General features: G+C 38.9%; 1 protein-coding gene across 1 annotated transcript in view; it reads left to right on the forward strand.

The window, feature by feature from the left end:
• Window positions 1–12,742, forward strand: part of celsr3 (cadherin, EGF LAG seven-pass G-type receptor 3) — a 137,855-nt gene that overhangs the window by 18,795 nt on the left and 106,318 nt on the right. The window contains exons 2-3 of the mRNA XM_028014690.1: window positions 6,031–6,374; window positions 9,353–9,641. Coding sequence (XP_027870491.1) covers window positions 6,031–6,374; window positions 9,353–9,641 — 633 coding nt within the window. The remainder of the gene's footprint in view (window positions 1–6,030; window positions 6,375–9,352; window positions 9,642–12,742) is intronic.

Raw genomic sequence — 12,742 nt, forward strand, 5'->3', positions numbered from 1 at the left:
TAGATCTGATAGAGTGTGGGCGAATATTAAAGGAAGAGTTGGCAATTTAAAGAGAGATGTTAGGGGCTGATGAAAAATGCATATTTGCTTTTATGTCTTTTTAGTCAGTTTCAGTATTGACCCTTTAGATTCAATTTATCACCAACTCAGAGGTTGGATATATACTATATGCAGTTGCAAAATACTAAAATTACCTTTCTTTAAATTGTGAAGGAAAATGTGCAACAGTATTGTAAAATCTGGATTGGGATGGATCTTTTCTGGACAATAGCAGAAAAATATGACTTTTTATATATGGTGTTGGAAAATGATGATAGTAGAAAATATGATGCTATAATTGACAACATTCAAGTCGCAGCAACGTGATGTAGACCATGTGTGTTTACAGAGCATGCAAGTAGGATGACTGTACTAAAAAAGCGAATCTTATCACATCATTTTCTTGAGCGGCTTTCTTAGTATACATATGGGGAATTTCTCACGTGTCCAGCTCAGCTGTGTCAGAGTCCTCATGCAGCCTGTCCAAATGTACTCAGTGCTTTAAGTAAAGCAAAAGTTGTTGTAAAGTCTTCTGCTGATTAACATTTGTACACTCAGCCTTACTAAACCTGAGCTGATCTGCATTGTCAAAGCAAACGTCTTTTTGAGTGGAACGTTCCCCATCTATTCTCCTGCAACAATCCTGAATAGAAAAACAGCCACACTGTGCACTGCTTACGCGAAGCCCTTTCTTTCACAGGAGAATATTGCAAAAGAGTTTTTAACATGCAGCAGTAAAACATTCACATTACGTGCTGCCTAATCAAAGCCCCAAGCAAAACAAATGTACGAAGAAACCAAATTAAAGTCGGTGATGCTCCGTGTTCCTTAAAAACAAGTCATACTTTATTCATTATTACAATTTCACAACGATACATACAAGTAAAAATTCATGTTACTGGGTGGAAATAAATACCATGAAGGTGCAGGAAGCAAAACTAAACTTTAAAGATTTTCATCTACTGGCTGAGTTTGGATGCAAAATTAATATCAATAATATAATAGATACGTGGACTATTTAGGTGACTAAATATTTACTACCTTTACCTTTACAGCGCACAGTCATTGCATGTTAAAACAGAAGCTTGATAATTGGTGGTCCACTTTAACCCTCATCTATGCTGGGAACTTTTATGATATCATAAAAGTAAAGAATACATGCAGATAACGGACTGAAAGGACCTTAGACACAAGGCGTGAAGCTTAAAGCACAGCTTCAAATACTGAGGAAAACCTTTTAGCACTATGCGATACACACTCCCCTTTGGCAACGGATATCAGAAGATCTCATAGCACAAAACCTTGTAACACCCCTGTGGTGGTTTTACTCCTCATTCTCAGACCTCCAAACTGGTTCTGTGAAAGTTCCTGTGTTAATGTCAGCTGCTCAGATTAGCTTTACTGCAACTAAAAAGAAAGCTGTGAAAAAGACTTAAAAGCAGACCAGAAAGACGGCAAATGTCTAAAAGCTCAAACAAAAAGTAGTCACACAACATGAGTTTTCAAACAGATTTTATTTGACAAGATTTGATCACAGGAAACTAAAGAATGGAACAGAAAGATACCGCCGACAGGAAAATGTTCCTGTCTTTTTTTGAGCTGATATTTTTTGTCCTCAGTGAATAAAATTTGTCTATAAGCCGTCTGCATGATTGCAGTCAAATGTGGTACGTATGCCGTGCCAGCAGGTGGCGATCACCTCTACACTAACAACACCAAAACCGAAAAAAACCCACAATAACCTTAGCAGGGTCATATATATGCTCCTTCAGCCTGTTTGGCCTGTTTTTAACTTCTCGCAGCTCACACGCATTTAGCATTTATTAGAAATAGAGTCAAGACAAAGTGAGACGGATGTCGTGTGGGAGGGAGAAACATTGAAAAGGTAATACACGTGCAAAATAGGCAACCAGGTCAAAGTTTTGAAATCTCTCCTGAGGTCCTTTCATCAGGACAAAACAAAAAAAAATAATCTGTTTTCCTCACGGGGAAAACTCAGTTTGCATGTTTACAGCAGCTGGAAATGTTGAAGAAAATTGTTTTGCTCAATATCTGTGGTAGAGTGGAGAGCACCTAACTATAACATCTGATGTTATAGTTACCAGATGGCTCTGGTAATCACTAATTAATTAGTAATCATGATTAGGCGAGACGTGGAAGTAAAGCAAAGTACAGACTTTCACACGGTGATGGTTTTGACTGGCTGAAAAAGGGTTAGCACAACTAAAATCAGTCCAATAAACAAAATCAAATAAAATCCAAAAATGAGACTCCACTGAGTTTTTGCGTGAAACAGATGTACAGTATATCTGGTTTACAGTCAGAGGCTAGAGTTGTAGCTTGAGGGCATAAAATGCTCTGACGTTTGATAAAATCTCCCTGAATTTAGAAGCCACCATCCAGTCATCCGTCGTCCGAACCCGGTTATCCTTGCAGCGGTGAGGGCGGGGAGCTGGTCCCTATCTCCAGCGGTCATTGGGCCGGAGGGCAGGGTACACCCTGGACAAATCAACAGTCCATCAACATCACAGAGCAACCAACTGTGCACACACACACACACGCACACATAAGAGCAGTTTCAAGAGATCAACTACCATGAGAAAATAGGAGAATACCCAAGCTCTTTGGAGAAAGAAACCACGTTGGGATTGGACTGCATTGCTGCTTGGGAACAGTGATGCCAACTACATCACAATACTGCCCTGGATCCCACCAGGAGACCTGATGCTGATTCCTTTAAAGGGCGTTTTACGTTTTGATCCATTTGTGTGATTTGTTGATTTGTCAAAATTTGCAGCTTGAACGCCCCACGTTTCTGCTGCGAGCCTCTGAAAGAGGCTTCCTGTGAGGCTGTGACTCAGATGAACATTTCCCCTTTGTCTGGCGGTGGGATTGCTTTTTATGTTTGTCTGAAAACAAGCACAGGGACTGCAGGAGGCTATCATGCTTCCTGTGCATAAAACAGCTTGCAAAAAAAAAAAAACCATCGAGCCCCCAGAGTGTCTGTGGGAAGAATCATTTTTTGTTTTTGTTTTTTTTGGGAAAAGCTTCCCTGAAAATATCACATTTTTGTTGAAATCGAAAACAAAAATTTTATTTAGAGTCATAAACTTAAGCAAAAATATAGAATAAACTAAATCTGGTCATTTTTTTGAGTGCTTGCTACAAAGAATATTATACAGCATTGCTCCTCTGCTTTTTATCGCATAACATTGGGAGTCTAACAACATGATATCAGCTTTCATCATTTAATCAAGAGATCTGCTTAGTAACCAGCCTGCATTCAGCTGCTTTACAGATGAGCCGTCATAGCTTGTTAGCTCCAGTTTTAAAATGGCATTACCTGAATAAGAGTGATGCACCTCTCATAGGAACTCAATTATATGATGTAAAACCAGAGTTTAGTAACCATTTCCAGGCTGAACTGTGCATTTAGCAGTGTATTTAATGACGTGATCGTGTGCTGCTCCAGCAGATTACCCCAGCTTTTGTCACGGATCCCAAGATCATTTTAATGACAGAGAAGGATCAGAATCAATTACTGGATTTTGTTTGCTTTTGGATTCAGCCTAGTAATAAATAATTTGGACCATTTAACATGAGCAGAATAAACATGTCCATTATGTGTGTATCTCTATATTGTAGAGCAGTTCTTCCTCTTGCTGTAAATGTATTATGAAGGCCATTTGGTTTTGAACGTGGGTGCTGATGTGTGTGTGTGTAGGTGTGTGTGTGTGTGTGTTGGGGGTCAGTAGGGAGTGAGGCTCCTTGTAATCCAGTAATCAAACCAGCTGCCACCGAACCCAACCCCCCACTTTTGTACTCCTGTTATTTCTCCCATCCTCCCTCCATTTCTTCCTCCTGTTTCAGTGATTCTGACCACTGGTTTTATTTGTATGTCCGTCTTCGTTTTGACAATCTTGCTTATTTTCACCTCTCCTTTCCTGCCTTTGTTTGCACAGTTTCAGTCCACAGTAATTGACAGAAAAAATCCAAACAAGTATTTGGTTTTTTATTCTTCATATTTTGACAAGTGTGTCTTCTATTGCTTTTTAAAAGCAATCTTTTTTTTCCGCTCCTTCACCGTTGCGTGCTTTTCCTCTTCCTGGGTTTTTAATAAACCTCCTTTGCCGTCCTTCATCCTCTGCTGCCTCTCTGTCCTCCTGATCCTCTGTGTCCCTCTTTCCCTCTGCCCCTCACCCTCCATCAATTTCTGCCATGTCCCTCTCTTTCCTTCATCACAGTATTATGTTTTCCTGCTTCAGGGCCTTTTTTATATATTGCCGCCTTACTCATTCAGTCAAGATTTACTGTTTTTTATTTGTTTGACTTTAACACCAAGTCACCACCGCACTGTTAGAAATTGCCTCCTCCAGTTGGTGCAGCCCCTTTGTCACAATGGATTGCTATATGGACACACAGAGCAGCAGTCTATTGTGTGTCCTGTATTGACGATGAAACACAGGTTGTGGATGAAATAGCTGTTGGTCAATAATGAACTGTTTTTAACTAAAGGAGCACGACTGGTATTGGAAGTAAGGAGAAATAATTGTTTTGTGCATCTTTGTGACTTATTAAAACTTCCGTGGAGTGCAACAATATTTAATACAGTATATTTATGCTGTGATATGAAACTAATGAATTTCATGTTTACATCGATGGTTCTGGAATTGTCCATTTTCTTAAATGCTCAATGGATTCCTATTCACATGAATGATAGCTGCACTAGCAGTGATGTCTCAAGCTATCATTAAAAATCAGAAACATGTTGATCCTGACTGCTATAGACATTGCATGAAGCCAAAGGTTGGAAGTTTCCACTCTGTGTGCTTCATGGATGATTTTATTGTAACCCTGGAAGTAAAACTAACAGGGTAGAAATGTTTCATCACATGACAAATGGGATAGTTCAGAAGGATATTTTTCTCCAAGGGCCTTTTCTTGACCAAACTCTGCTTTCAAAATATGGAGAGCTGCCTGTTTACTTCTCCAAAAGCAGTCACTGTTTTTGATTTTTTAAAATAATATATGACCCATAAATGCAACTTGTCTCAAAGTTTTTCTTACTCGAATAAACGGATTCAAGAAGATTAAGTATAAACTTGCTCTGGTGAAAACAGATGCAAAAAGTAAATCACATTTGATTTATCTTGACAGTTTAATTAAAATAGGCTTGAGGAGGGTTTTGTGGCTGATGTAGTTCTTTAATACAGCAGCCATTACCCGAATATTTAATTTGCTGGCAGCATCTCTTGCCATGAATGCATGTATCTGTAATTTGTGGTCATATACAAGTGAAGTACGCAGTGAGCAATTGTTTCATTGTATTACAGTCACTGCATATTTCATCTCCATCTCTGTTGCTCTTTCATTTCTCTGTCTCTTTTTTCCTTTCTCATTTCTGTCCTGGATTAGGTCACACAAAACACACAGGAGGGTTTTTAGACCACATTAGTAAATGTAATTTAGCTGCAGCTATTATTTCATGTGATATTCATCACTTTAGATGTTGCTCAAATCTATTTACTCAACTACATTCAAAACCACAATTTATTACAACTTTAACTGCTTAATGTGTTTGGGATTTTTTTGCAAAATTAAACAAAAACAGAGGCAATTGTTCCACCAATCTGAGGAACAAGTTGATTAAAATAAGAACTGTCCATATGTTAGAAAGACTGGAATTATGACAAAAGAAAAAAAAACTACTTTTGTTCATTGTTATTTAATTCCAGTATGTGTATCTCTGTGTACATATTTTAAATCTTATTTTATGTTTCTTAGCGATGCTTGTATCTACTTGTTATATTTAAGTGATATATGTTTTATTTTGTTTTATTATCTTTATTAAACAGCATTTTGGTCTAAGCTGCATGTTTTAAAATATGCCACTAACCAACAGGCGCACTGAAAAAAAACAAAACAAAAAAAAAAACAGGTCTGGATTCACACCAACAATCTTCCCCTCTCGACTCTTTCCTAACTTTTCAGATGGCGTCCACAGCATCTCAGCCCAGTGTGTCCTGCGTGTCCTCATCATCACAGAGGACATGCTGGGAAGCAGCGTCACCGTCCGGCTCCAGAACATGTCCCAGGAGCACTTCCTCTCCCCGCTGCTGGGCAACTTCCTGGAGGGTGTGTCCGCGGTTCTCTCTGTGCCCGTCGAGGACGTTTTCATCTTCAACATCCAGCCGGACTCGGACGCGACACCGGGACGCATCCTGAACGTCAGCTTCTCTGCCGCGTTGCCGGGCGGCCATTTCTTCCCCTCCGAGACGCTGGAGGAGCAGCTGTATTTGAACAGGCCCAGGCTGACGTCGCTGACGCAGATGGAGGTTTGTTTACATTAAGACACAACACAGAGATGCTCATGCACAGCCATCAGGCAAGTAGCTGCTTCACTTAGTCCTGTGTCCTTATTCAACTCGAAATGCCATTGTGCACCCATTTGTAAAGTTTACTGAACAACATATTTATATTTTTATTTTGAACAATGCTTAGTGTCTTACTTGATCATGATTTTAAGAAAAAGGTTTACAACAAAATAAAGCTTATTTCAAATAGGAAAAGGTTGATAAAAGTTTATTACTAACCATATATTCTTTACCAATTTCGTAGCTATTTTTAGATTCCCAAATATACATTTAAAAATTATTATGCCCTTTTGTAAAGGTTGACATTCTTTCTTTAGGTATCAGTGGAATGTCTGACTTTCAAAATACATAGAACCTGATAAGCAGAAACTTTACCAATCAAAACAATACAAATATGGATAAAATACCCAGCTTCACCTCAATAAAAAAAAAGAACCAAAAAGTTAAGGGATTTCAGTAATTAAGTTCAAAATGTGAACCCCTTACATGTAGAATTGCACATTTATGTGTTTATTTCTGTTCATTATGTTGATTATGGCTTACAAAAAATCAGAATTTTACATTACACCAATAAAAAAATATTTTCAATACAGAAATGCAAGGAAACTGTTGATCTAACAGCTGCCCAGCAGACAGCCATTGCCATTATCCACAAGGAGGGAACGCCACAAACGTTCATTACTGAAAAAGCTCACTTAGAGGGATCATCTTACCTGGTTAAGGGAGACAAAAGTACTGTTTTCAGGAGAAGGTGAAGTGTACATTTCATTTGGAAGTTAAGGGTCAAGAATCTGGAGGTAGAATGGAGAGACACATCATCCAAGTTTCTTGTTCATCCAGTCTAAAGTTAGCACAGCTCTTTACCAGGAAGTCATGGAGCACTTAATGCTTTCATGTGCTGACACACTTTAATGGAGATGATCATTTATCGAGATGAATGCATGTTTGTTACTCAAATAACTCAAATAGTTCAGATTTCTCTTGACTTACCAAAAGTGATCTCAGGAACTGACAGTAACACGAGCCAGATGCTAATCACACAGCAGCCATATGGCTTCACGCAAGACTACACAAATATCACCACCATATGTTACCATGCATGAAATCCACATACCTGCACACAACACTGGGCATCTGTTGTCTACATGTGTACACAGCCGTGAGCAATTCTGTGCACACAGAACCAGAAACAAACACACAAAAAAACACACAGATCTGAACATGTGAACGTGTGAAATCTGCAGGGCAGAGCATTTCTAAAATGAAGCCCAGAGATGCATTGTGAATTGTCTATGGCTGCCATTTCATGGGTATGAAGGCAGCACTGAAGAACTTTGAGTTTAAGAATTCAAGTTGAGTTTTTATTTCATTTAACAGATCTGATAGGGGAAAATGGGCAGATTTTGGAAACTAACTGATCTTACACAGTTTGGTGACAAACTACTTAAAGGTTTCCTCATACTGTTGACTTCCTGGCATAAAATTTCTAATATGTAGTGAAGCAATTTTATGGAAAAGTACTGATGCCATCCATCTTAATCTAATACTTTTGTTTTTAGAAAATAATTTAAAAAAGAATAAATAATTTTTACAATTTAAAAGTGTACATCAAAAACAAAGCATATGGCAATTTAAAATGCTTAAGTGGAGATTCAGATTCAAACCTAACATCAACGAGTAATGGCTCTCCAGGAAGAGCAAATCTGTCCTTAGTTACTGAAGATATTCACACATGAAAGACAGAAAGGGATCACAGATTTGCAGAAAACAGGACAGGCAGAGGACACTATCAAAAGTATCTCAGGATAGAGACATTTTGAGGGAATAAACAGAACAGAAACATTCAACATAAATGTCCAACATCAGGATTAAAAAAACCAAGTGGCAGTGAAAATTTCTCAGTGACATGTGGCGCGTTATTTCATACAAACACAGTGATGATGAAGAATTGCAAACACTCATCCTCACCAGTTATAACACAGCAGCAGGTACAGTTCCAGCTGAGGATCCAGAGTATGGATTATGTACTAAATAGCTGTGGCAGATTTAGACTAATCAAATTAATTGGAAGATTTATTTTGGCAGGATAAAATGGTTTTAATTGATAAACTTTTAGAAAACATTAGAAATACATGGAAAGTTAATGAGCCAGACTCTGAGATCCGTCCGTCCGTCCGAGAGTCCATTTACCTTTCCATTGATACATTATGTACATTGTTGCTTACAGAAAGTACTGAGTGGTGATTGGGGTTCTGGCTGAAGGTTTTGGTTTGTAATGGAACATGCTTTATTTTATTGATTCATCTTCACAAGGGAGGAGTTTAAATTTTTCCATCACTGCTTTTTATGACTCATAGGAATATCCATTAAAAGAGCCATTAAAGTTTCCATCTAACTCAGCAACCGTTTATGCAAAGCTGGCTGAAGTCTGAGCTAGATAGAGGCGGGCTGATTCTGGTTTAATTGTAAAGTTAAGATAACAACTGAAAAGTTGAAAGAGACAACATAAACTGTGCAGAGGCCTAATCCCGGTGGAGGTGAATATCTACAGCGACGTAGCTAAAAGAGACAAGTTGGCGTGAAAACCAGGGAGCAGATAGAGCAGAGGTGGGTGATTAGAAATGAAGGAGAGGTGAAAACCAGCAGAACAAAGACAAAGGGAATCAAAATGACTCAAATTATATTAAAAAACTAAGCCAAAAAGTAATTCTTGGTTAAGTGCAAAGAAGTAACATAATTCTTTTAAGAGTGGTACAATGTATTTTCCAGCCACATTGTGCTATTAAATGGCTCTGTGAAGTAACTACGTTATATTTAGCTGTTAAGAAAAAAAAAAAAAAAACAGCTTAAATACTAAGCAATGAAGTACAAAGGTCTGTGATTGGGATTGTTCTCCACAAATACCTTTCTCTTTCCTCTCTCCTCTTCCATTGTTCAAGGTTCTCCCATTCGATGACAACGTGTGTTTGCGAGAGCCCTGCCAGAACTACATGAAGTGCATCTCAGTTCTGCGCTTCAATAGTTCTGCGCCCTTCATCTCGTCGCCTTCCATCTTGTTCCGCCCGATCCATCCCATTGCCGGCTTGCGGTGCCGGTGCCCGGTGGGCTTCACGGGCGATTACTGCGAGACGGAGATCAACCTGTGCTACTCCAACCCCTGCCTGAACGGAGGAGTGTGTGCCCGCAGAGAAGGAGGCTACACCTGCATCTGCCGTGAAGACTACACCGGTGAGTGGGATGGAGAGAGTCCTGGATGAAGGCAAAGAAAGAGATGCAGGCACAGTTTGATCTGTGGAATAGAAAACTCAAATGTGAGCAATTTCAGATTTCTCTTCTGAAACGGAACAATTATAATGTCCATGTGTTGGTTCTGACTGCTCCGGTTGGCAGAATATGGCGTACAGCCTCCGATTTTCCATGCACTCCCAACATACATGGTTTATATTAATTGCTCTTTCCTGTGCAACTGCTACAATGAAACATCGGACTCTGTAAAGAATGTGTGAACTTGGCTATAAACTGGACCTTCATTGGGTTGCAGCGGTAGTGAAAAACATGACTCAATGCATATAAACATTGAAGGTCATTGTAACCAGAACCATTAGACTTTTTAACACACAAATTAGCTGATTTGTTAGGGAATAATTAATAACTAATTAATTGCATTTTAGCTGTGTTGCCATATTTAGCATGTTTAGTTCCAGTGAACTTTTTGTACAGACCATCATGTGTATGAATGCCGTAATATAATTTTGGCCTTTTAGTGATTCATTTTAATTATTTATTTATTGAGCGTGGCCTACAACAGAGACTAAGAAGGAAGCCAGAGTTTAAGTAATGAATACGTTAAAGCATAACAAATTTGCATCTGTCTATTCAAGAGTCAAAGATTCAGCTCCACTGTGAAGCATGGGGGTGGCAGTAGCATTCTGAGGGTCTGTTTTGCGCTCCAAGAATATTAACAGGATCTTTGTAATGGCAACAAACATTGTGTTGCTTCTTTGCAACGAGCATTTAGCTCAAAAATCATTTTGGTTGTTTGTGGGTGTTTCAGCACAGTGTTTAGCTCTGTGTGAATGAAAAAAAAATCACAATCAAACTTTTGCAACTAATTTTATATATATATTTTTTTAATTCTACTAACTGTTTTTTTTTTTAACCCAAAACCCAAGATACATTTTCAGTGTTTTCTTTCTCAATATGCCAACCCTGACATAAATGTTTGAAAACTTGAAGGCATTTGAATTACTTAATTTAATAATAAGAAAAAAACATGTTTTATTACAAATACAGGAAATATATCATGATGAATTTGTTCATAGACATTAGCGGTAGGAACAAACCAATGTTTGCTTCCACATTATTAATTTAGAAGCTGAAAACACATTGAAAGTAAAGAGCAGCGAGTGCATCCGTCTGTTTTTAAGTCTTTAAGTGTGCTCTGGTAAAGTAACACAGACTGTCAGTGATTCTTTGTTCTTGTCCCACACTGACTTCCTTTTTGATCGACTCCGTTGTCTCTCTTTTGTCATGTTGAGACGAACAACATGAAAACACACACACACACTCACCCCGCCTCACGGGAGCCTTTTCTCCTCCCGAACTACCTGTTACTTCGTCTGTAACACACAGGCATTCACACACACAAACACACGCAGAGAGGCAGTTGCTATTTTTTAATTCGTCATCTTCTCGCCTGCTATAACCCAGACACAAAAGCTGTTGCATCTTTCTTACCTTGCCCAATAGACCAAACTCTTTTCAGACATCATCCCTCTTCTCTGTCCCTTTATATTGCCTCAGCCATTGACTTGATATAAAAGAGTATGGAGACTAGGTTGTGTGCGACTATATCCGAGTCTGGGGGATATTTTACATTTCTTTTTATTTCGCGTCAAAAGAGAGCTGGAAGAAGGAAGCGGCACTTCTCTTTCATGAGCGAGACAGAACGTTTTCCAGTCTCCCACTGAGACGGAGGGGAAGAGATGAGCAGAGAGATAAGAAGTGAGGAGAGCAGAAAGAGAAGTGTTGTGACAAAGTGAAAGAGAGATGAAGGAGCCCAGGAAAGCTTACAGAATGGAGAGAAATCTGAGAAGTAGAGCTGACAGGAACATGAGGGAGAAGAAGTCATAAAATCTTTATTAGGGAGAAATAGAAAAGCGGTGGAGATCATTTTAGATAATCGGATTTAGGAGAGAAAAGTTATTTGGTGGGTAAGAAATGCGGTAAAAAGTTTGGTCTGTGAATTCCCAGCTGTGTGGGCGGATCCCACCAAAACATTACCAGAGAGGATCCAGATTTCCAGACATATCTGGACCGGCGATGTGAGTTCAGTTAAAATAAGAAATGAGACGGGCAGCGACTTAAAAACGATGTGTCACGAAGAGATGTGGAAATGTTTTAAAGTAGTACATTTTATGTCGGTGAATGAAAATAATTTGAAGGAAGTTGGAGCTTGGAGCTGGGATTGACGTCATGGTTGTGTAATTAGTCGGAGAACCAGTGGGATCTGCTCAGAAATGCTCAGAAACCAAGATAAATGCAATTAGCAATACAATTCATGTTTAACTTTTATGTCTATTCAATGCATTGAAACGCTACAAGACCAAGGTCACAATTTTTGTTTCACTGTAGCTCATTGGAGAAGGAAGTGACATGGCACAACATGTCACTTCCTACTGCGAGTAAAAAACTTTAACTTTTGGATGTTTCCTAAATCATAAATTATGATTTGTTAATTATTTTTAAAAAAAAAGACTTAAGTCTAATAAATGAAGACAAAGGGGATAAAAATAATTGCAAAATAAATAGATAAATATAAAAAAATATTCTGGGTGTCACAGAGAAAATGTTTTACAATAACTTAACAAGAAAAATTGAGAAATAATGGAGTCAGCTTGAAAGGAGAGGGTTGAGTATGACAAAGGCTTTAGTTGTGGATGGAGAGAGACGGATGAACTGAGTGAGAATAATAAAGAGGTAAAGCTTCTGGGGGAAATGGATGAAGAGAGGTGAGCGAGAACAAGGGAAATCAGCCCGGTCTGTTGTTGTTGAGCTCTTTCTGCGTAGGTGTCGGGAGTTGTAGCATCTCCTCACTGCCCCGGGGCAAACAGAAGGAAAAAAAAGAGGGATGACGAGGAATAGTCAGGGACGAATTGATTCTGCAACTCCTAGAAATCTCCAGACATCTACTAACCTTGTTTGCTTTGTATTTCATTTGGTTTTCCGTCCGGCCCCGCCGTTACCCCTTTCCCCCTTAGCCTTTCTTTGTGGCTTTGATTCGGTTTTTCCCTGAAACTCTATGGATCGCTCTCACAGGCAGGAGCTCA

The sequence above is a fragment of the Xiphophorus couchianus genome, chromosome 1, assembly GCF_001444195.1.
Source record: "Xiphophorus couchianus chromosome 1, X_couchianus-1.0, whole genome shotgun sequence".
Classification (NCBI taxonomy): domain Eukaryota; kingdom Metazoa; phylum Chordata; class Actinopteri; order Cyprinodontiformes; family Poeciliidae; genus Xiphophorus; species Xiphophorus couchianus.